This window comes from Trachemys scripta, chromosome 2 (assembly GCF_013100865.1).
Source record: "Trachemys scripta elegans isolate TJP31775 chromosome 2, CAS_Tse_1.0, whole genome shotgun sequence".
NCBI lineage: Eukaryota > Metazoa > Chordata > Testudines > Emydidae > Trachemys > Trachemys scripta.
Window position 1 is genome coordinate 165311497 of NC_048299.1, and position 25575 is coordinate 165337071.

The 25575-nt window shown below is 37.3% G+C and overlaps 1 protein-coding gene across 2 annotated transcripts in view; it reads left to right on the top strand.

Annotated features, from left to right (window-relative positions):
- Positions 1–25575, top strand: part of GMDS (GDP-mannose 4,6-dehydratase) — a 554262-nt gene that overhangs the window by 110822 nt on the left and 417865 nt on the right. For both annotated transcript variants that reach the window (XM_034762222.1, XM_034762220.1), the window contains exons 3-4: positions 3775–3862; positions 11390–11499. In XM_034762222.1, coding sequence (XP_034618113.1) covers positions 3775–3862; positions 11390–11499 — 198 coding nt within the window. The remainder of the gene's footprint in view (positions 1–3774; positions 3863–11389; positions 11500–25575) is intronic.

A 25575-nucleotide genomic window follows, 5' to 3' on the forward strand; every position in this document is an offset into this window, starting at 1 on the left:
GTTACTATACTTTGAGAGGTTTTTTTTTTTAACAGCTTTCAGCAATGATTGTCAGCTCTCTTCTATGATGGTTGCAGTTAATTAAGAATCCAGTAATGGACAAGCATGGGTCAGATAATTCCTTCCAGTGTGTGTTACCTTGCATTCTCAGCACACAATTTCTTCTGCTTTGATGCCCATTCATCCTATCTTTGTTAGGTCCCTCAGAAATTCCTCCGTCTTCTGTAATCTTGACTAATTTAAATAATTTCACATCATCGGCAAAAAATTTCACATCACTGCTCCTTTCTTTTACCAGAGAATTGATTTAATACCCCCAGTCCTAGTGAAGAATCTTAGGTCACAATCCTTTTGCCATGATTTGGAAGGTGACCACTTATTCCCACTTTTATATTCATTTATTTTTATTTGTCCATTAGCTAGTTTCTAAACCATATCACCTCTTGCTCTGTGACTACTTATTTCCTTAATGTGAGGAACTTTGCTGAAGACTTTTCGAAAGTTCAAATAACGCATGACAGCCCATTCCTCTTTATTTTGTTGAAATATTCAAAGAATTCTAATTAAATACATTTTCCTTTACAAAAATCATACTAGTGTATATCATATCAAGTTCAACTAGGTATTTTTAAATTCTGTTTTCAAAGGTTACTTCAACCAGTTTACATGTGCATTTATAGTACCTTCTGATTGGGGATTTCTGCAGAACAAACTTCTTTCAGAAAAAATTATATTCCTTTTCAGTAAAATGGAAAGTGAATGTGCTTTATCTAAACACATGAAACCTTAACAATAAAGCTGAGTAAATTGTTATTTATAAAAGTCTTTCAGTCTAACAGTAAAATCAGCCACAACACTTTTTTAAATTTGAGCTTATTTAAAAAAAAAAAAAAATCAGTCCCTATTGAGAGAAATCCACTAAACTTCATTCTTAACTAGATAATCCAGTTTGCACACATTTTGGCTTTGTCACAAAGTTTGCATTTCACCTGTCTCACAAGCAGACAGAAACACCTTTCATCAGTTCTTACACTAATATTTGCTGTCATGGATTAAGCATTTGGCAGGTTCTCTCTCTCTCGTGTACACATACAAAAAAAGGGGAGAGGAGGGGAAAAAGATAAAAGTGGGGTTTGTATTTATCATTGGATGCAAGACACTCGTTTATTTGTTGGAATTTAATCAAGTTCTGTGATGTTTGCACTTAACACATCTCAATGGTCAGCTGTTGGCAATATAGCCATTCAGCTGCCACATAAAACTTCTGCAAATACAGTCTTTCCTCAAGCTTTGAGCTGGCAGTGCTTAACTACTGGTCTATGTAAACTTGAACTTCAGAGTAGCTTAATTCAGATAATCAAGATATAACAATATTAATCAGGACTTGAAGTCAGAATATTTTGTTTTCTAGAAATAATTGTAGAGTGCTTCAATTTACTATAAAAAAATTTGAAAAGCTTTCTGCTGGTAGAATGCAAAGGTTGTTGATGTGCCTGTAAACAAAACATTTTGAGTAATGTGACAGTTTCTCCTCTATCTTGGTGGGTCCTGCGCTTATTGGTGGATTTTCTTGCCTCAGAGATTCACCATGTGGGTTGGGGAACAGCCCAGAGGCCTTCCCCTCTGGAAGAACCCACAGTACAGGTCAATTGGGAGGTTTGGGGGGAACCCAGGCCCACCCGCCCTCTACTCCGGGTTCCAGCCCAGCGCCCAGTGGACTGCAGCTGTCTATAGAGCCTCCTGAAACAGCTGCATGACAGCTACAACTCCCTGGGCTACTTCCCCATGGCCTCCTCCAAACACCTTCCTTATTCTCACCCCAGGACCTTCCTTCTGGTGTCTGATAACGCTTGTGCACCACAGTCCTCCAGCAACACACCCTCTCACTCTCAGCTCCTCAAACTCACACTGCAAACTGAAGTGAGCTCCTTTTAAAACCCAGGTGCCCTGATTAGCCTGCCTTAATTGATTCTAGCAGCTTCTTCTTAATTGGCTCCAGGTGTCCTAATTAGCCTGCCTGCCTTAACTGGTTCTAGCAGGTTCCTGATTACTCTAGTGCAGCCCCTGCTCTGGTCACTCAGGGAACAGAAAACTACTCATCCAGTGACCAGTATATTTGCCCTCTACCAGACTCCTGTACCCCATTGCTCTGGGTCTGTCACAGTAAGTAAATACAAAGTTTCTGGCATTTTGTGCAACCTTGTAAAAACAAGATCTTAATGTCATTATGCCTGTGTATTTTTTATGCATTTTACTAAAATCATACTGTTTTTACAAAAATAACTTCTTCAAACAAGTTCTGCAAAGAACACAGCAGAATGTGGATTCTTAGAACATTCTTGGAACATTTTCTTTATAGTAGTAAAGAATGTGTGATATAATGGAAACAATAAACCTTAAGGGTCAGATTTTCAGAGGCCTTCAATCTGGCCTTTAAAACTGTAGGCACCATATTTCCATATCAGATTTTTAATACTAAAAAAAAAAAAAAAAAAAAAAATTGAGCACAAATGACATTGTGTAGGCAAATTAGGTAAGATGTATGGCAAATGTAGTTTGCACATGCAGATCAGTGTCTTTGGGCATGAAAAAACTTTAAATGTGACAATATATGGTTACAATGTTAGGGTCTGCTTTCAAAAATTAGCTTGTGAATTTAGGTAGATTAAATCATTTTAAAACTCGAAAGTTAGTTGTTTAGCTAGATTATACAGTCCAGTTCTTAGGGTGTATCGTTTAGTCAATTTTTGCATACTTTAGACAGAACAAAATATGAGACTTTTGCATGTATAACCAGCCGTTGCCATCCAGAAGTTGTGTCCAGGTTGTTGAATGATCTTGGCCACAAATTAATCTGTGGGGGAGGGGAGATAGCTCAATGCAAGCAAGCAAGTTGAATCAAATTGTGATGGGAAAACTTCAGAAATATCTGGAAAAAGTCAGGTGTTAAAGTTGAAGCTTCCACTTGAGCAAGGAGCACTTGGTGACCTAAACTGACACAAACCTTGGCAGCAATGAGGAGGCTAGCTTTACATTTCTCTAGTGTGTTGGACACAAACAGGCTTTGTCAGGCAGGCATGTATTCTTGTTACAGCTAATCCAGTTTTTTCAGACATATTTATCATGGCCAGTTCAGTGAAGTTACCTTTCTTTATTTAAGTCTAAGCTTCCCAGTTTTCTCATCTCCTACCTGAGAACACTGAGTCAGGAGTTTGGAACAAGGTCCTGTTCTGTCTGTCTGTTTCTGCACTTTCAACACACCGATGCTCTTGAGTAATTAAAAGTGGTTATCAAACATCTGCACAATGCTATTGTGATGTGCACTGGAATTAACAGGAGAGGATATGAAACATTTAGGATATCGGACCAAATGAGGCAGCATCAAAGAACTCAACACAAAGTACTTTGTGTTAAGACACTGACAAATTTATGCTGCTACGTGCTTTTTGTCTTCGATTTAGGAATGAAGAGAGATGCCAGTCAATGGTACCTGATACAAGATTTTCCGCTTGTGTGTTTTGGATAGGGATGGGGTGAATGGTGGACCGAGCTAGAGCTATTTTACAATTTCTCTTAATTAGCCAATTATTTATGTGAAAAAAATCCAAATCAAAGTTCGCTAATAGTATCCGATCCATTTTACCAGATAGGTGGTTAATTCCACCATTTTTTGTGGGGAAAAAAGTTCTAAAAGAGCTGTTTTAAATTATATAATCAAGGTATCACAGAAACTCCATTCCTTTTTCAATCCTCCTATTCCCATTTAAACTACAGGTGCATGGAATAGTTCGCCGATCTAGTTCTTTCAACACTGGCCGGATTGAGCATCTCTACAAGAATCGACAGGCTCACACTGAAGGAAGTAAGGTTTTGTCTGTAGTTATTTCTCATCCTACATTTCTTCATGCAGTAAATTGGTTTATAGTATATCTTTTCCTGTCAATGTACAAATCATCTTTATTTAAAGCATACCAGCCTATAATCACTGTAAAGTTGTCTCTTCCCAGTGGAGATGTGGGATCTGTTGTAAAGTTTGTTGTTCATCAGCCAGCCATTCCTCTTGTCTGTCTTTCAATCAGAAGCTCTATCTCAGTAAGAAATGAAAGCAGTTTTCAGATCCAATTTGATATAAAATTTTATACTTATGAATTGGCTGGAAAAACTATGCAAAAATATTTAAAGTAATTCATTGAGAGGGGAATGGGGAAGCATCTTGTACTCAGTACAAATTCTGATGATGCAGTTTTCTTGCACCAAGATGATCAATAAAGCTATAAGTGCATGGCTAGACCTACAAAAAGCTGCGTGAGGTTGAGAGAGCTTTAGGAGGCTGGAAATGTGAAGCAGCACTGAAGTAAAACTAGTTTTGAGGGTAATTATCTTTTTAAGTTACATAAAATGGAGGATCATCTTATATGCAACTTTGTATGGAATATTGCTCTAGCACTGAAATAGTTTTACTTTCTCATTGCTTTTAAGGTGGTTTTTAAAGCAAGCCAACAAGCCCCAGCTACACCATAGCTTGGTCATAGTATCAGATAAAAATATAGTAAAATTTGAAGAGTTCTTCCAAGTTACTCCATTAAACCTTGATCTACTGTGTAAGAGAATTGCAGTTGGTGCATTGGGGTAGATTCTTTTGACTATGAGAATAGGCACAGGTCTGGTCCAAAAAAGCTTGCTGCACATGGATTGTGCTCTTTCACTTTTTCGATCCTCCTTTTTAATGACTATTTGAAACTGTTAAGGAAGAGTGAGATGTTTTAAGATGTATTATCCATATATTGGTGAGGCTCAAATCTGGATTCCAGTGTCTCATGACAAAAATAGGGGTCTGGATGAAAGCCAGTTATCTGTAATTCAACATAAATAACAGTATCACACACACACAGAGATAACACATGCAGCCCTGTTAGGGCTCCTCCTTGCTGGACATGTACCAGACTGTAGTGGTTTTGGGGCCACTTCACTGAATCCATGTGCTTTAAACCTCCAGGGTCTTAACTGAGTCCAGGCATTGCTCCTGCCTGGGGTCTGTAGGCATACTCTCTTGGTGCCAGTCCTCTGTCTAGCAACCCTTTCTGAGAACTGAGACTCTCCCCCCACCCCAGTCCAACTGCTTAGCCCTTGTGTCCATTTCTGACCCTCAGGTTCCTCCATAGCATAAGTAAACCCTTTCCCCAAGCTCCACCTTGAGGGTATTCTGGCTTTACAGTTAACGCTTCAGGAGTATACCATAGCAAAAGCAAACAGAAACATACACTTTTCACACGACTTTAGACACAATAACTATTTACTTAGCATAAGAAATATACAATTTAGACAAAGTAATAAACATACCTGTATGCATTCCCCTTCCTCCTTTTCATCACCACTTTGGAGAGTTCATTGGGCTTAGAGCTGAGTCCTTGAAGCAGTCCAGGTTCCCCCTCTTGCACATGACTTCTCTTCTTAATCATGGACGCTCTTATCCCTCTGACCCTTCTGCTCTTCTGCCCAGTTTCCTGTACTTCTGCTCTTTTCTCAGAATGGTGACCGAGACCTTCTCTTTTATAACCTCCAGTCCCTTTTGTCAGGTGATCCTCTGTTTCACCTTCGCCAGGTGATCCATTGCATGTCTACTCTGTAGGGTGCTACAGCAGCATAGCTATGGTACCCATAGTGTAGATGCAGACTACAGCGGCGGAAGGTTTTTTTTGTCAGTGCAGGAACTCCATTTCCCCAAATGACGGTAAATGGGTTAATGGAAGCATTCTTCTGTTGACCTAGTTGTGCCTACACTATAGGTTAGGTCACATAGATATGGTGCTCAGGGGTGTGGATTTTTCACACCACTGAAGGCCAAAGCTATGTTGACCAATGTTTTAAGCATAGACCAGACCTTAATTACCAGCTCCTCTGGCCAAACTGGTTCTTCTGGGTAGCAGCCAACTCTCTGTCCAAGGATACTTCTATTTGAATAGAGCACCATCAGGGTATAAGACCCCCTATTTGCCCTGTGTTGCCATCCCGTGGAATTTGCCTAACATGGAGGTAGGACACCAGAGAAGGCAGCAAGCCCCACTTTCAGTCTAATACAGATGCACATGAAGAACCCCCAGAATCACACAGAGTTCTTAAGCTATACAAAGACAGATTCCCCAAATCATCACAAAGACCGAACCAGTACTTGCTGACAATGGCAATGGCAATTTTTGCTGAGCATTTAGAGAAATAAATGTGTGGACCTACTTATGTGTCATTTATTGAAGTTATATCACCATTTTTTTTTGCCACACTGGGTCAGTCTTGGAAGGGTGCTACCCCTTCATTGCTCCTGGATTCTCAGATTGCTATAGTCTTATAGTATTCTTTATCACCTATGTTCGGTGAGAAAACTGAAACCATTTCTCTCTAATGTAGACCTCACAACAAACTTCCCCACCTTTGTTAGGCATTTAACATTAGCACTAGCTAGTCATGGTTTACACTAAGGTAAATGAGATCACAATCAGATCCATCACATCTGGCAGGAGAACTTTTTCATTTGAGGGCCTTTGTCTTTGAAATTTGCTCCCTTGGATGGTTTAACAGAGCCCAAGTCTATCAAGCCTCGGAATGTAATGTAAGATGTATTTTTATTTGGTTTGATTTTTGCTTGGTTTTATCTTTTAAAATTTGAAAGAAGACCTGTGGTGGTCAAAGCTACCTATTATGGAAGGCTTGTCATTTGTATTTTAAATTTGAAAATAATCATCTAGGTGCTATAGCAAAAGATCATCTGAAGAGCAATAAAATAAATTAGTTTCCAGCCAAGACAGTATTAGAGATCGGTCTACTACAGTTTAAAATGCCATGGATCATATGGTAAACTGACAGGTTTCAGAGTAGCAGCCGTGTTAGTCGTATCGGCAAAAAGAACAGGAGTATTTGTGGCACCTTAGAAACTAACAAATTTATTTGAGCATAAGCTTTCGTGGGCTCCAGCCCACTTCATCAGATGCATAGAATGGAACACACAGAAAGAAGATATCTATCCATACAGAGAACATGAAAAGTGGGAGTAGCCATACCGACTGTAAGAGGCCAATCAATTGAGATGAGCTATCATCAGCAGGAGAGAGAAAAAAACCTTTGAAGTGATAGCTGAATACATTGCTGCCCTATTGTAAAGAGGAATGAGGTGGTCATGAGGGTAGTCTGGATCCAAACTACTGTGAGATTTACACTTCCTGTCTGGAATTCCACTCAGTAAGCAGACCATTGCATTCTCCAATGGCTGAAATTTCTGAGTAGTCTTCAGACATAGCGTATGTAGACTATATTACAGTGATGCAGGTGACCCAAGGCATGGATAAGTGTAGTAAGGTCTGCGTATGGAAAAACCTTCTTACCAACTGCAAAAAAAGAGAGAGAAAAAAGTGCAACTTTATAACCACCTCTAGTATCTGGAACCTCAGGGGAGCTACTGATCAACCATTATGCTCCCGCTTCATACCCACCTCACTTGCAAACCTTATTAATAAACAGTGGTCACCCAACTTCCATGGAAGAAACTCCTATAATCTCTGCATTTCTTACTCCTGAGGAAATTCTGTGGGGGGGGGGGGGGGAAATCTGTGCACAATATTTTAAAATTCTGCAAATTTTATTTGCAAATAAATAAATATGAAGGCTCCAGCTTGGCAATGGGGAGCACAGGCCACTGGCTATACAGAGAAGGGAGATCACCCTCAAGGCCCCCACCCACGCCCGGGACACAAACTCCGTGGTGAGGCTGCACCCAACCCTGACACAGTGCAAGGGCTGGGCCTGACCCAGAAACACCCAGGGCCCTGTCCCTCCGTGCCAGCACACCAGTTTTGGGTAGGCAGGCTCAGCCTGGCAGGCTCAGCCTGGCAGGATCTAGGTGTGGGGTGAGAGCTTTGTGTGGAGCAGTCTGGGTGCGGGGGAGATCTGGATGCACAGGGGCTCGTTGGAGAGGGTTCTGGGTGAAGGGGACTCTGCAGGGGGGGTCCAGGAGAAGGTGCTTGGGGCTCAGAGGGAGGATCTGGGTGTGGAGGGATGTGGCTCACGGGGGGGTGTCTGGGTTTGGGGGGCTCAGTGGCGGGTCTGGGAGGTTGCTTGTTTGGGCACAGTGGGATGGGGGATGTGGCTCATGGGGGGGCGGTCTGGGTGTCGCTGGTTTGGGGTCAGTGGGATGGGGGTGCAGGGGGCTCATTGGGATGGTCCAGGTGTGGGGGGGGTGGGGCTCAGCAGGGTGGAGGTTCAGGTAGGGGGGGCTTGGTGGGGAGTTTGAGTATGGGGGGGTGAGGCTCAGCAGGGGTGTTGGGGGGCCTGGATGCATGGGGCTTTGGGGGACGGGGGAGCAGCTCCCTGCACAGCGATCCCTCCCTGTGCAGCTGAGGAGTGATGGGGACAGGAAAAGGGGTGCGGAGCCGTGGGAGGTTTCTGAGGGTGGATCTGACCTGCCCTGGCCGCTCTGTGCAGGGGAAGAGGAAGTGCGCTCCCAGCCCAGCAGGGACTAGCAGCTGAGCCTGGTGCAAGGTAGGAGCCACTGGCCAGGGTGTCCCCAGCCTCATCCTACCCCACCCTGTCAAAGTGATTTACCTCTCCGCTGGCTGCTCTGGGCGCCTGAAACAATGCGGCTGCACTTCTGAGGAGGGGTGTGTGACCGCTCCCTTTGCTTCCCCATCAGTCATTTTTCTCTCGGGAAGCAAAAAATCTGCGGGGGCAGTAATTCTGTGTTCGCACAGTGGTGCAGAATTTCCCCAGGAGTAATTTCTTCTGGTTGCTGCTCTGAATCCAAAAGAATCATCTCCTTCTTGTCTGTCTGAATCTCAGCCAACTAGTTCTCATTTAGAGAACCCTTGGCTAGACTTTCTCTCTTATCTGACTGGTTGATTCTAAAGACACAGACACACAGTTTCAGTGTTGTCCACATACTGAAGATCCTGCACCCCATACTATCTCACTATCTCCCATAGCAGTCTCAGACTCACATTGAACAGGAGGAATGACAAAATTAGATCCCTGTGGGACCTAACATGAGAGATTATTCATCTTGCCTAAAGGATCTCCCACTATTCTCCTGTGTGACCTCTCAGAAGCAAAGGAATGGAGCCATTCAGTTTCCAGTCCCCTTTAACACACTCTGGAAACCAAAAGCATTAGCAAATAATCTATGTTAATGCAATGTCCAGGGTCTTGCTTTAGCAGATTAAAAACAACAAATCAGTCAGTGATTATTTTTAACAAAATGGCTTTCTTTAAAAATGGAGGTACTGCATAAGCTATTCATGTACGCTATTTTTGATACTAGAAATGTTAAAACATATTTACCATGATGAATAAATTGCATTTTGAGATAAATTCTTAAATGTAGTTTGAGGACAAGGACAAAGTTGATAAGTTACATGGTGTCTTGGTTTTGACAGGAGTTGGCTCACGCTGATACCTCCTTTTTCACGTATCAGTTAGAAACTAACCAGATCAGGGAAGAATAAATAACAGCTGCATGACCAATATATCTAACCACAATTGAGATTTTGTCAGTAATGTCATGAAACATATTGCATTGCCTGTTACGAAGTTTTCCTTTCCTTTCCTTTCCTTTCCTTTCCTTTCCTTTCCTTAGTGGTACTTCATTTTTAGAGCCTAAAGCTTTCAGGTCAGCAGTGCTGAGTCTTACTGTATTATCATCTACACTTTCAGCCTATGAAAAGTTTAGTGATGTTAGCATTCCTTCTTTGCAGGTGTTTGAGAATCATCTTTAGCTGCTTAAAACACAAGAAAGCAAACTGACTTGATCACAATCTTGTTAAAAACAAAACAAAAACACTGACTCTGTGTGACTCTATTGTATATTTATTGCTAGTTGTCACTGTGAAATATATTGTAGAGGGGAAATTGGCCATAGCTACCATTGAACATTAGACTATTTTATGTATTATGTTTTCAAAGAATAATAGTAGAAGCCAAGCCTTGAAAAACTATCAAATAAAGAGCTGTCAGTTATGGATGGCTTTGACTGGCTTTCTTGTCAGCTGACCATGAACAGAATTTAGCAGAATATTTGACCTATATCCTTCATACAAATTAGTAATGGGTGACAAAGTTAGTGTGTTTTGTTCTGTTCTTACCCTGGCATAAGACATTGTCACAAGTACCCATGCAGAGTGAAGGATAGACATCAGTAGAGGGCATATGGTACTCCTCTTTAATTGCATTCCAAGAAGACACTGTGATTATAAAATTGTAGATCTACATAATGCTGGGATGTATGTGAAATTTCTGGGGATAAGTGAAAAAATAATTGTCATAAATAGCCGAGAGAGTAGTGTGCTCTAGTGTCCTGAGCTGAGTAGTTGGTACTTGGTACAGGAACCCTTGAATTCTAATCACAGCTTGACTTTAGCTTTATGGTCTTGGTGAAATCCCTTAATTTCTCAGCCCCAGGTTCCCCACCTTCACTGGGGGAGGTGTGAGGAACTGAATTAATGTAGTTAACTTTTTATACAAATATTTTGAAGGTGCAGAATACTATACAAGCATTTGGTAACTGCAAAAGTAGTAATAAGAAGATACTTTGGAAAGAAGGCATAAAAATGTAAATCTTTTCAAGGGATATGGTCAAGTAATTTAGCCTTCACATTTAGACTTTGTTGAAAACCTACAGCAGTCAGCATTTAAAAAAGATACTCACCAATAGTTACCAGACAGTGGTATGTGATTATACTGCACTTATTTCCTGTTATAAATACAGGCAAAAGGTTTAGTTACTTAAGCTTGTTAACAGAAGACAAATTCTATCCAAGATTTTCAAAAGTTGTTAATGATTTGAATTGGCTGTCAGTAATAGAGGCCTGATTTTTCACAAAGCTCTGCATACACTCTCCATGAAGAACAGGCCCCTCAAAGATGTCATGAGCTGGGCATTCAAAACAAGAATCCAGATTCACTAGTTGCTTTTGAAAATCTTAGTCACTAACGTTGTAATGGTGACGGCTAAAATCTGAATGTGACAATTTTGATTTAAAAAAAAAATCAGTAAAAAGTCTTGTTAAATGTTCCCCGTATGTTTTGGAAGCCCAGACTAAACAGTTTTGTGCTGATTGGTGAGCATAAGTGAAGCTGCCCAGTTGAGTTTAAATATCCTTGTTGAATGAAGTGCAACAGATTAAGCAAGTAACATAAATGTTGTCAATTTAATTTAAGGTGGTGCTTACAACTCTGGTAAGGAAGATTATATTTTTTAAAATAATGATTATTATCTAGACAATTTTCTTTTAATTTCTTACCTGAATAGTGTATGCATTTTTAAATAGGACCTTGACTAAGGACACGTATTGTTTTGAGAATTGAGTATATTACTTTTATTAGTCTAACTGTATATTCTTGAAATCTGAAGACATGAAGCTGCACTATGGTGATCTCACAGACAGTACTTGCCTGGTGAAGATAATTAATGAAGTGAAGCCCACTGAAATCTACAACTTGGGAGCTCAGAGCCATGTCAAAGTAAGTAAATTTTATCATTGAGAATTTTGAATGGTTAGTGAGTGTGTGCACTGTATCTCTATTCATAATTTTAGTCCACAGCCCCTACAGCATTTCAACAATTACTAGTTATAACATGTGAGCACTACTTTAAATCCTAGCAAATACTACTAACTTGGTGCTGAATACTGTCCCAGTTTCCGTACTGAATGTAAAATTAAACCTCAAGTGGTAGTATGAGGTTAAATTGGCATTGCAAGATTATCCCCAATTTTTGAGGCTTAGTGTCTCTACCATTTGAAATAACATTGGGTTCAAAATGTCCTGAAAAGAAACCCTAATGGAAGCCTAGCATACTGTTGGTTTATGTCTGAACCAAAACATTGTTTTAAAGTAATATTTTATTTTTAGCTGATATATGTGATGACGTGTACGAACCTGACTAAAACATTCCAAATATCTGAGTGCTGGTCTCAATTCTGATCAGAAGCCTTTGGGGTGAAATATTTAGTTCCATAATATTCCTCACCCCAAGCCTCTAACTAGCAGTTTTTGACTTGCTCCTCCTTCTCTGTCCACCAGTAGTCTGCCCTTTGATCCTGCTGGTGTCTGTTTTGGAATGCTTTTGAGTAGCCCTTTGTTATTTTATTTGTATATATTTTTATTTCCCAGGTATTTGCAACTTTTAGTGCAGGGGTTCTCAAACTGGGGGTTGTGACCCCTCAGGGGTCCCAAGGTGGTTACCTGGGGATCGTAAACTGTCAGCTCTGTGGGGCTGACAGCCCTGAGTCCCCATTAAATTAAATTATCCCCCTCCATTTTTAATTTATAAGGGGTGTCACACTCAGAGGCTTGCTGTGTGAAAGGGGTCACCAATACAGAAAGTTTGAAAACCACTGTTTTAGTGTATATGAGTTGCATCTGTTTTTGCTACTAGTTTGTTAAATTTATAGTGGGTGCCATAATAAAACATTTACAGTGTCCTGTATAGTACCTACAGAAAGTCTTTTTCTGAGTGAAAGAAACTAACCTCATTTAATCCTTTACTAATATGGAAAAGATTACCCAGAAATGAGCATTTTAAGGTCATTGCTGGCCCTGGTGGTTTTTCTCCAAAGAAGAATTTAACCTTTTCTCTCATTGATGCACTTTCTTCTTCTTTTTCTTTTCTCCTGGATACACTACTGATCTTCAGGTGTTAATTGACAGAACATTGGCTGTAACAGAACCACAATATAATAGCCACCATTTTCACAGCTTCTTTTATTAAAATTGGTTTATTCTTGAAGTAGAAATAATGTGAGCTTCTGGCACCCTACTTAACAGAGAATGCTTCGAATTAGTTTTGTACATTGTCTGATTGATCTTCATTCATTTGCAATTTGTGTATTTGTTCATGAAAAGAAACATCTCCACTTTTTTATAATTCTCCAAGCATCTGTATAAGAATTTATCACTACCAGTTCTGCCTGTGCCAGTTTTGAGGTAGACCGTGTCCTCTGAAAGAATGTGACATGTAAATGGAGAGAGAGTGCCATATACTTTTTCTGAAGGGGAAATGGAAAATTTTAAAACTGTGTCAAAGGGTTGAACTTACAGCTAGAGACAAATCAGTAATTTTACCTTGAAATACCAATCTGCTGTGAGTTCAGGAAAGTGATGCGAGTAACAAGGTGAATTTTCTGTTGTTAATGGAGTGGGCAGCTGCCTAACGTGCATGTAACTTTACATCAACAAACCAGAAATAAAATCTGCACTTTATTGTAATCACAGAATTCTCTTTAAACACCTGTAGTTTCATTTACCATGGGGAACCCTCATTTGCATTTGCTACTTCAGTTCTGTCTTATAAATTAGGATCCATAGACTACTCTTAACTACTTGGTAGCAAATTGTGATTAGAAAACAATGGTAAATCAGCCACATGCACCTTCTGCCTCCTTCCTCTTCTAAGGCCAAGAGTGGGAGTGGGTACATAATTGCTTTCAAACTCTTGTGTCTAAGCCAGCAAAAGCAAATCGTGCCTAAAGACAGCAACTAATGACTGGTCTGATCATAGATATAAAAATTAAATTGAAGTATGTTAGCTTTTTAAGTTCTAAAAATAATATTTTGGTGTTATCAAGATGATTTAGAACTGGTTTAGCAATGCCAAACGTTCTAAGACAGCTGCTGACACTGAGTTGGGAAAGTACCTGTTTCTTCATAATAAGCTTTTGCAAACTGGTGAACATCCTCATCAGCACATGATTTAAGCAAAGCTTGCTTTAATCATAGCCTATGTAAATTAACCACTTTCTGTGTGTGTGTGTGTGTGTGTGTGTGTGTGTGTGTGTGTGTGTGTGGTGCTTTCAGAGAAAAAGTTCTAATCTTAGCTTACTTTTACATTCTGGTCACTTTGAATCAATGACGTCTACAGTGTTTTTTGGTGCTGTTTATGTTGGCTTGTGTTTATGTAGAATAAAGTTTTCTATCACACTCCCTTCCAGTTAATTTTATGTGAGCCATGCTGAAAGTAAGGAAAATAAAATAATAGGAAGTTGGTCTGGTTTCCTGTAGGAAACCAATGAAGATGAAATTGGTTCTTGGAATGAACCCACAGCAGTCTGGGAAATACTGACAGAGAAGACCATTTTTCTCAATCGTAAACAGTGAGGATTATGACTCATGAGTAGGTCATTGAGAGGCTGATTTAATCTTATGCTGGAGAAAGTGAGAGATGAATGACTGAAATTTGCTAGTTATTAGAAGCCGTAAACTTAACATGATATCATCATCAGAGTAGGAACAAATTATCCAGTGTGTAATCCTGCCTGTTTTCATGAAGAATGGGGTTTACAACTTCTACAGAGAGTGTTCAGTAACAGTAGCACAGTCACTTCAGAACTGTTACACTTGTAGTTTAATCTTAAATTCTGTCTGTTCTTTAGACACTGCTGTATCATGAATTGTTACTATTAACCATGCAACTGTTTTTTTCATTTGGGTAGAATTGATGGCGGTAGTTGGTTACTGGGAATTGATTCCAAATGCCAAGCACAGAATAGGTTGTTTTATGTACATGCTTGATTAACTGAAACCGGTTATCCAAAACTCCCTGCTATAGTCCTGACATATGTCATGTCTACACTACCACTTATATTGGCAAAACTTATGTCACTTGGGTTTTGCCGGCGTAAGTTTTGCCGGCATAAGTGCTAGTGTGCACAGTGCTATATCAGCGGGAGAGTTTCTCCTGCTGACGTAGCTACCACCACTCATTGGAGGTGGTTTAATTATGTTGCTGGGAGAGCTCTCACTTCAGCATAAAGCGGCTACATGTGAGATCTTACAGCTGTGCCACTGTAAGGTCTTTAGTGTAGACATGGCCATAGACTCGAATACTTTAAAGTGTTTTAACTACATTCAAAATTCCTTCAGATATCCAAAACCTAGTTTGACTGAATTTGTTTAGTGCCATTCCCTCACACCATTTGGCTAATTGAGGGGGTATTGCATATTCACCTGTGTGTGTGTGTGTGTGTGTGTGTGTGTGTGTGTAGAACTGTGCACAACATCTTATAACTATTTTAGGCAAACATAATTATGAACAGTATTAATTGCGTATGGAATCACAGTGCAGTATTAACTGTAGATACTTTACTATTGCCATCTTAAATTAATCAAGCAGGTATATACTCTGCTGGTGATAGAAATGTTTAAAGCAAAGGGCAGCATAACACAGATATAGAGAATTCTGTCTTGTATTAAACAGCTTAGAGTTAAATTTACATGTGGTACAAAGGGATGCAACTGCTTTGTTTCTAATGGAGTTAGATTTGCCCAGTTACTCTAAGTCTGAATGTGGTCCTTTTAGTGTACTTGCTGTAATCAGTAGGAGATGACATATGGGCTGTTGGCAGTGATTATTGGTTTCTGTTGCCAAAACCGTTGTCATAAAATATATGACGTGAAAAAAATGGGTTGATATATTGCAACTAGGGTGCCTAATGTTTGCAACACAGACACCTCGGCAATGTGCTAGCGGCCCTAGTGTTAGTTTATATGCAAATAAGGTCTAACTTTTAAAAATCCAAGTACTGGTACTTTACTTGTATTTACCTTGCAAAGTAGAACAGTTTATTGTTTTTGTTCAACAATGATAAAACTTTGATGTTGATCAGGTTTTCTTAAACTGCAGTTGCTGAGAGAGGGTGGATCAGGGCTACATTTTATTACTACGTGATCTGCATTTGGCACTGTGCTTGGACATTGGCACTCTACTATGATACCAAAATATCAATCAATAATAATATGCATAACTCATAAAGTACTTTTCATTTAGAGAGCTCAAAGTAATTTAGGAGCCTTGTCCCTGTTTTGCAATGAGGAAACTGAAATGCTAAGAAAGGTTAAACAGCTTCCTGTATGCGTAGAATCCCATTTTTCTGACTCTTCGACCTAGCCTCTGTACATTGAACCACATTGCCTCCCAAATGTTGTAAGCTGGGAAGAATCAACGTGTGACTAAACAAGAGGAATACTTCAAACAACCAGTTTTCCTCTGGTAGCAGATTTTATTCCATCTGCAGCAGCATCTCTGTTTTGGCTCAGTTTTACTAATGCATTGTTAGATTTGAATATTTTGATTCAGGGCCAGTGTTTGCTTCTAATCAGAATATAAAGGTACCCCCAAAATGTTGTTTAGCTGAAATATTTTATGCAGTAGAAAAAGAATTCACAGTACATTGAGGAATTTCAACATTATGGGCCTGATTTTAGAGTAACTGTTTAAATCTATTTAAGTTACATTGGTGTAAAGTTTGTGTAAATAAGAACAGAATCAGGCCCATTGCTTTAAGTTTGTTACTTTAGAATAAATTTCCGTGGGTTTATTTCTGCTTATGTAGTTCAAAAATGCTGACTGTTAATATGTGGTACTTTTTTGTAGTTGGCAGAATTTTTCACTCAGAATTTAACACAGCATCGTTTTAAATATTGTGCAGATTTGCACATAATGCAGAAGTACGTATATGCTTTGATTTTCTTTTCATGTAAATCGGATTAATTTTTAATGCTTGGGTGCCTAAACACCAATATTCGTTTCTATGAATGGAAATGTATACTTGGTTCATAGGCTCATGCTGATGTTTACTCTCTGTCAGTATTGGAATTAGCACCACCTGAGTAATTTTTAATGTTAACTAACAATGAAACACGATAATTCAAGATGTAAATTCAGAATATCTGGCAATAAAATAACAATGGTCCATGTTTGTTTGCAAAAAAAAAAAATAACATGCTACCAAGCTAAAACACTTCCCTTTAAATTTACAGTATCAGAAGAATATACGTCTACAATACATAGGAAGTACCATATTTGAAAACTGGTTTATTTTTCTAAAACATATAGGTACTAGAATAAGTTTTTGTATATTCTACTCATGAAAGTAGAAGGGTTGGTATTTGTAATCAGGTGGATTAATGTATAGTCCTTTTAAATTAATCTTCTGGTTAAGGCCCTGATCCTGTAAACACTTACTCAAGGGCTTAGTTTTAAGCATGTGAGTAATCCCATTGAAGTAATAGAATTTATATGATACGATTGGTTCTAATACCTATCTGTTTTCTTAAAACAAACCAGTTTTAAAAATACTTCCTCTGTATTGGGGATATGTATTACTCTCCCAGTGTAAATTTAAAAGACTGTATTTTATCTTGGTAGCGTCTGGATTTTTTCCAAACAAACATTAATCAACAACTTTAATGCGATTACTCATGTATTTAAAATTAAATGTGGGAAAAATGATTGTAGGATTGGAAGATTGGAATTGAGAGACTTATTAGTGACATTTATATAATTTATATCTATTCAGTTTTGGCCCTGATCCTAGAATTCTTATTTAGGTAACCCTCATTGACTTGAGTTCAGTTTTGCTTGAGTAAGGATTGCAGGCTAAACCCTTTGTTAGGAAATTTTAAAGCATTCCCAATCCTTCTGCACTATCAAAAATAATCAAAACTATGCACTACTTATAAACTATAAATCACATAGTTTTATCCAGTATGCAGAAGTAATATGTTTCTGATCATTTGGTTTACACATTTTTTGTGCTTTCTTGTTGTATTATATTAAGTTTCCATGTAATTCGCTATAAGCATTGCAACAGCCGTAGTGGGTTGCTTATATTACTTCTACATTTGGTGTTGTAAAAGCAGCAAATTTGACCATTGAACAGTGAAACACTCACTAACAAAATTTAGTTCAGTTAATGGACAAGAATAATGGCACCACTGTGCTAAGGGTAAGGATGCAGTACACAATATATAAAAACAAAAATAATCCAATAAATCTTAACTTTATAGAATTTAAGAATGTCACAGTTAGGTTTTATAGGATATTTTACTGTATCACAAGTTGGTATCAAATTATCTTTAATTTAGAGGGTGTGGGATCATTTGATCAGCTAAGAAGTAGAGCCCACTCCTGGCTTTTGCAGCAATAGGAACCTGAATGCAGATTGCTTTGCTGTTGGGATCCTGCTTACCAGGATAGGATTCCATAGAGTTGGCTAGGGCACCATGGTAGGGGGCATACTTTGCTAAATCTCTTTGCCAAACCACTGTGCTCAGCTACCATCTGTTAGCTAGCCTAGCACTGACTTCTCTCAGCAGTTTGTGCTTCTAGTTTCCAGACCACAACCTCTTGCAGAAGTGGTATGTGAGCCATTTCATTAATCAGGACCTCTCTTAACACACTGGTGTGCTCTGAGGAAGGACCCTGCACTACTGTATCACAAGAGGAAGATGATCCTTGCATTGCCTTCTCATCAACCTCACCTTTCTGCACCAGCCAGCGGCTTAATCCTTTAAAGTGCTGAATACTCTAGTCCTAATCCAGCAAAGCACTTAAGCATGTGCTTAACTTGAAATTGGTGGGATTACTCAGGTGTTTAAAATTAAGCACTTGCTTAAGTACTTTGCTGGACTGGGTCCATAATGTTGGGCCCTTGAAGGTCAGAGCCTCAATGAGGCTGAGGGCAGTGCAGGGCTCTTAGTGTTCCTTTTTGAAAGTTTAAATGTGTAATTTTGCCTATGTCTAGCTTTAAAACTCTCTCATTGCATTTCTGAGCAATCAATCCAAATGTAAAGCCATTTAAAAATTCCTTTATATGCACATAATATTTTACTTGGGGGTAGGGTTGAGGAACACTGTAAAAATCCTATTATACCTGTTCAAACAGAGTGTTTTCTTTTATTAAGTGTAGGAGGAATTGTAATTTTGATAATAGGTGGTGGTGTTTGGAATTTCTCTTATAATTAGTAGACCACACAAAGATGGTGTAAAATGCAAATAAACACATCAGTCCAGTCATAATAGTTGCATGCATCGGCTAGCCTAAACTAAATCTAAAACCAAACATATTTTTAGTAACTCAAATATAATTGTCACGTGGCTTGAAACAGATTAATGTAATTGTTAGATACATATACATGTTGTGTCTGCTAATATTGTAAATACATGCAAATGACTAATGGGATTATATGATGAGTTGTAGTAGTATGTACTAAGAAGAATACATTGATTGCTGTTTCTTTAGCAAATAATGTTACCAAATTCTTCACTTTATGATCTGAAACAAGTACTTTTCAGGCCAAGCACAACGGGAGCCAAATTGAGGCAGAATTTTTATGGACACAAATGGACATGTTTTAGTGCTGCAAAAACCTGTAAAATGACCTAACTCTTTGTGCCTTCTCCCCTCCCTCCCACTGCCTACCCCACCTAAAAATCCTCTCCTCACCCTCTCCCACAACACCTCACTCTAGCAATTTTTCCTGTTTTGGAAAAAAATGCTAGAGATTATATGCTTTTTGGACTATACTGATTTCCTTTGTATTGCACATAATTATAATTTGTTAGGTTTTTGCTTTTTCAGTCTCTGATCTTGTTGTTTTTCATGTGTCATTGTTGTGATAAGCACTAAGAAGATTACCACCAATAAGTTATTTTAAAGTATCAGGAAAGCAATTAGGTAAAAAATGAAGCCTGATAATTTATTGAATGCTTATCAGGGGTGTGAAAAAGACAAAACAAAGCCCTGAAGCGTAAGTGTTTTGTAAGTATTCCGATCAGCTAACTGAAAAGATTATAGACTACATTGTCCGTCGGTTATTTGTAAATTCAACAGTTGTTGTCGTCTTCTTTTTTTTTTTTTTTTTTTTTTTTTTTTTGGCAAGATATTTTATAAATGCAAGTAAAGGACTTTTTTTCTTTAATTCCCCTCTTGTGCAATACAGTATATAAAGAGGACTACATACTTTGATGGATGAAGTGGTCCTTATCTTTATGATCTTGATGACTGATAAACCATGTTCTTAATCTGTGTGCGTTATTGGTATTTTAACATTCTGGGATGAATTCTGAACTCAGTTATGTTGTTGTAAATGTAGAGTAACAACTGATGCAGTAGAATTACATTGACTGCAATGGCATTGAAGCAGGTTTTCATCAGTATGACTGAAATCAAAATCTGGGCCCTTATTAAATCTGTCTAATTGTAGATGCATAATATTCTAGCATAATTAAAAAACCCACATTTTGAAAGCATTACCATGTATGTTTTAAAAATTGAAAATGAGTTATGTATACATTCTAAGATCTCAATTGGAAAAGGTAGTTTACTTTTAAAGGCACTCCAAATTTAAGATTTTTATTATGTACATTTGTTTTATTTTAAATAGTCCAAATTCTGTTTTAAATTCATTTAAATTTAGAGGGAGGAAAAATGCAAGTTCTGTAAAGGTTTCTGTATTTTCTTTGGAAGTAAGCAAATGTCCTTTAGTACTTTTCCTTCTGACAGCTGGTTCAGTGGAAGATAAATTTGATGGAAAGAGAAGGAAAATAGTTATGGTGTTTCTGGCATATTTTTTCTGTCAAATAGATGGCAGCAGAGTGTTATAGACAATGGAGCAGTCCAGTCCTGTAGTTGTACTGAAAGAATGGTGACATTGCAAGCTGACTTCTATCAACTGCAGCCCGGTATAACTTGTAGTTAAACATAAAATACGAAAGAAAGCTACCATTGTTAATGCAGGAGCATAGAGGATGAAGAAGGGTATGAGATGCTATAAAGTTCTGAATTCTGGAATAGTCCCAGGTGGGAAAACTTAATCTTTTAAGGTATGTCGTCCTCTCATGCAACATGACTGAAATCAGCTAAAATAATATGCATGTCAAAATAAAATGACAGAAAAAGAAAAGTATTCACAAGTTGCAACTGAAAGTAATGAACTGCTGCCTTGGGGTACTCTAGAACTTGGCCTGCATGCCTATTTTTTAGTTAAGCAAGTTAGAGAGAGGAAATGTCAGTCCTCAAATCAGGCAAGCATTCTTTGGGAAGGTTTGCTCAAATGTAAGCATTTTTTAGAAACAGATCTGCAGTCTGTTATGCCCCAATTCCAAAATTAGATTTGCCATTAAAAGGGTTCAAGTATTAAATGCGTCTTCAGGATCAGTGGTTAATTAATTAAAGTGGTGCTGTGTTTTAATTAGCATTCACTAGCTGCAAAATTAATGGGTGTACAAGGGGTGTAGTAATCAAATATTCTATTTGATGTATTCAAGATTTTGTCTGTATCTGGAGCTTTTAGTAGAATTGCCTTCAAAACAGAGGATGAAATCCTTGCTACTTTGAGATCCATGGTAGTTTTGCAATTAACTTCAATGGGGCCAGGATTTTTCACCTACAGTGAGGAAATTTGGGAGCCTGTCAGTCAATTTCAGCCCAAAATTGTTTCTTTACTTTTACAATTATATCACAAGACAACAATCTGAGATATGAGTGTTTAGCTTCAAGATTATTATGGCTGCATTGTACTTCAAGGTTTGGAGAAAATTATCACAGGACAACCTTAGTTCTACCAAATCTAGAAAGGACTTTATTTCCAATAACACTGTATTAATACTACTGTTCAGGGTAAACATGTGGCACACCATTTATTTTCCTGCTATACCCTATATGGTTTAGTTTCCATAAACAGAGCTCATTGTTACAAAATTGCTTTCAGAAGTGTATATAACAACTTAGTAAAGGCAATATCTGGCAAGTCTTTGTTGTGACAGAAACTTATTTCTCACATGTTTTTCTTCCTAAATTTGATATCCTAAGACTCCCTACCCCATTCGACACGTTAACCCTCCCCCCCAATTTAATTTAATTTTTTCATAGTTAATAAAGGCATTTTCATTCTGAAGTGTGTTGCAACTCACTCTAGCTGTTGCAACTAAGTGAGACTAGAAGGGAGTGTAGTTTCCAACTGTGTAATGTAAGAGTGCAAAAATTAATAATCCTCGCTGTTGATGTTTCAGCTTTGATTAAACTGCTGTTGGTGACACAGTATGAGTGGCCCTGTGTGACTTTTTTTTTTAATGCTTTTATAAAATGAGGTGTTTTGACAGTTTTAATAAAAGTGCTACAGTATCATATGTACTGTATGTAATTCATGTTATGTCAACATTGCTAAAACATGGATGGTATATGGACTTACATGCACACAGTACTTTAGCCATGCAATAAAATGATAGTATTCTATTTCTTTCTTTTAACTTTCCGTATTTAGTATCCAATTCATTAAGCACGCCATGTTTTACAAAGAAATCTTCTGTTTTTTGCTTTCAAACACACTTCTGAGGACATTCCAAATTAACAATAGTGTTTAGAAACATACTATGTTTTTTAATGACTTTTATGCTAAAAAGCATAACAATGCTGTTCTAATCACTCTAAAAGGAAACCTGGGTAAGAAAAAGCATGCACTGAACACTCACAAATCAGTTAATAGAACAAAAAATAAGAAATTTTTAAGATACATTAAATACATTAAGAAATTTCTTTCTGAAGGTATTTCACCTGACAACCTTTTGTATCTTCAGAGTAAAATGCTGATGGGGCCCTACTTAGGCAAAATCCCATTGAGGTTAGTGCTATTTTTCTGAACAAGTACTTTATCTCGAAAGGCATCATTTAATTTTCTAAAATCTGAAATACTACTTCTGTATCACACTTTTTTTTTTTAAGTATCAGCATATTTTTTTCTCCTTACTATGCTCCCCCCCCCCCTCAGATATGTATGGTTTGTGTATCTTTTTGAAGCATATATATTCACCCCTTTTATTTTCCTGATCAATGGAAGAATTACAGTACAACTTTTTAAAATGAGTCTCTGTAGACTTTTAATGCACATGGAATAGTTGAAATAAAATATTATACCTATTAAAAAGGTTTTGCAGATTTGTAATACTACAAGATAACAATAAGATTACTGAAAAACATCCATTTTTGTAGTCCAAACTATCACATTATGGGACACATTCAAGACTATGGAACCTGTAATTATGAAATGTCATAGGTTCAGTATTGAGAGCACAAATATTTTAAAAGGGCTAATTACGGTGTTCTAATAGTGAACACGCAATAGTTAAATATTTTTTCTATTCTAATAATATTTTAGAAAGTGAAAATTAAAATATGGAAGTTTTATATCCGAAATTGCAAACTTATAATGGTATATTGCAATGGTGATTTTTATAGTTTCATTACTTTTTTTTAAACATTAAAGGTAGACATAGGCTGTACGACTTACCCATATTGTTAAAAACAATTTAGAAATGAGACAAATATAGTTATTCCTTCCTTCCACGATCTTTGAACTTGGGTTAACTTTCGTATTGTCTTTTTTATTCTATAGCAATGATTGATCTTGAATTGATACTTGTAGAACATTGTTTTTTAACCATGTTTACAAGTTTGAAATGCAAATTAATTTACAAATTATTTCAATCTATAAACAGTTTAATTTTTGAGTAATGTTTATCAGTAAAACTGTCTGAATCAAGAATTACTAGATCATTTGAATATAAAATTCCTAAGATCTAAAAAGAAACCATTTATAATTGTTTTCAGTGATTGTATACTGTACCACTATGAAACTCAGCATGCAGGAAGAGATAAGGAATCGATAGGAGTATTGTCAAATACTTTATGAAATGGTAAGGGATTAGATCCCATGAGCAACTGAGTGCCATCAGCTCCCATTGAAGAATTAGGCTTGGAAAGGGAAAAATATCTTTGTGTGTATACTGTGATATACTCTTTGATTTGAACATGTGTTACGTAATAAGTTGACTGAAAAAAATCATTTGTTAATGCAGCTCAGTCAGCTGTTGTCTGAGAAACTCCATGCTCCCCAAATCTCCCGGCATTTTGTCCTTCTTATGTTTCACATCCTTGTGACATAGAAGAGGAGTTGTATCAAATGTCTCTGACCGTATCCATTGACTTCAAAGAGAATTTAGCCAGAGTAAAGACTTCAGGATTGAACCACTACTATATTTTCTTCCTGGCCCTATTTTTATCAGTAAGAATGACTGACAGCATTCTCCTGTGTTTCCATATATTTTAATTAAGTATTTAATGGATATATTGGAGTGAATATTTTCACTGCCAATGCCTTTGCATTTTTCTTACAACTATGTGACATTAAGAAGTGGCATTTTCATTTTAAATAGGCATTCTTGCATGATGTTGCCTCTTGGTGATGCAATTTAACTGGCAAAATATCAAAACAAAGGATAAACCAGAAAACATATTATAAAAATAAATTAAAGGATGCTAAACATTCAAACGATTGCTTCCAAGATTTATTACTTAATATTTTTGTTTTTGTTGTTTTTTGTATGGGACAAATGAGTTTGAGGGGCTTTCCCAATTTTATACTTTGGTGCAATATTTTGTTTTCCCTTGATGTGTACCTCTAAAAGTTCACTATGGCAAATTGAATCCCCTGTAAATAATTACATTGCCTATGCCTCATAATTAACATACATAATTATTCACTTAACTGGGTAGTAAACTTTAATTGGAGAGCCCTAATAAGCATTCCTGAAAATATTACATATTTTCAACCTACCTGAGAGTGGTGCTAGTAAAATAATATCTCTTCTGTAATTTGTCACTATTCAACTACCTTAAATTCTAATCCATTCAAAAAAAGGTTTTGTGCCATGACTGAGGAAAATTGATTTATTTCTTCTATCTGCTCTAAATCTTACCTTCCATATTTTAAATGCGATTTACTGTAGCAGTCATCACATACATTTTATCTGAGATAGAACAATATAAAATTGTCTGGATTTCAAAAGTTATAACATAATTTAGTTAGGGACTGTATCTTCTGGAAATAGCAGATTAAAAGTATTCTATTTAGATATACTGTAAATATCCTCTTTTATTAAAAAAAAAAAAATACTTGATTTTCCTGAGTCTGGTTGTAGTAATTCTAATGAGAGATAATAAGGACTGACTTTCTTGTATAAAGGTCAGATCCAAAGCCTATTGAAGTCACTAAAAATGACTTTGGACCAGGTCTTTAATGTTTATAATACTATGTTAGATTTAAGATGAGATATCATGTTCACGTCTTTGTTTCATGACATGCACTTTTATGCTGGTAACACAATCAGATGCACAGTTCTGTGTTTCGCAACCTATAGTCAGTAACATTACAAGTTCCATTGACTGCTTCCTCTGTATTTAATTGTAACTTTATTATTAAAGGTTTTAAAAATACCTTATGTTAATGGAATATATGCTTTAAAAGTTGAATTCTAAATATCAGATCCTAATTAAGATTTAAAAGACCATGAGATAGGTCAGCTAAAACTACCAAAGAAGTTTTAGCATTCCAAAGGAACACATACTTTTAAACTCTGTTTAAATTGTGTAAGTATTTTATTGCTTGTAATTCATTGCCTTACATTAGTGGTCAAAATATTAAGGTAAAATTCCCTTATAAATATTAGTATAGGGTATTCTTTATTTATGCTAAATAAGTCAAAGCAAATGACTTGCACTTTCTCTTCAGTGGTTCAGTGTAAAGTAAATCATGGGAAATCTGATATTTAGTACCCAGTAATGCTGAACTCAGAACTTCATGTTGATGATATTGAACTGATCAATATAAATTTATGATACTGTCAGTAAAGTCTTAGTAATCTAAGAATGGCAATATTATTGCAATTTAATGCTTGAAAGTAAATGTAATGGTATCTAATGT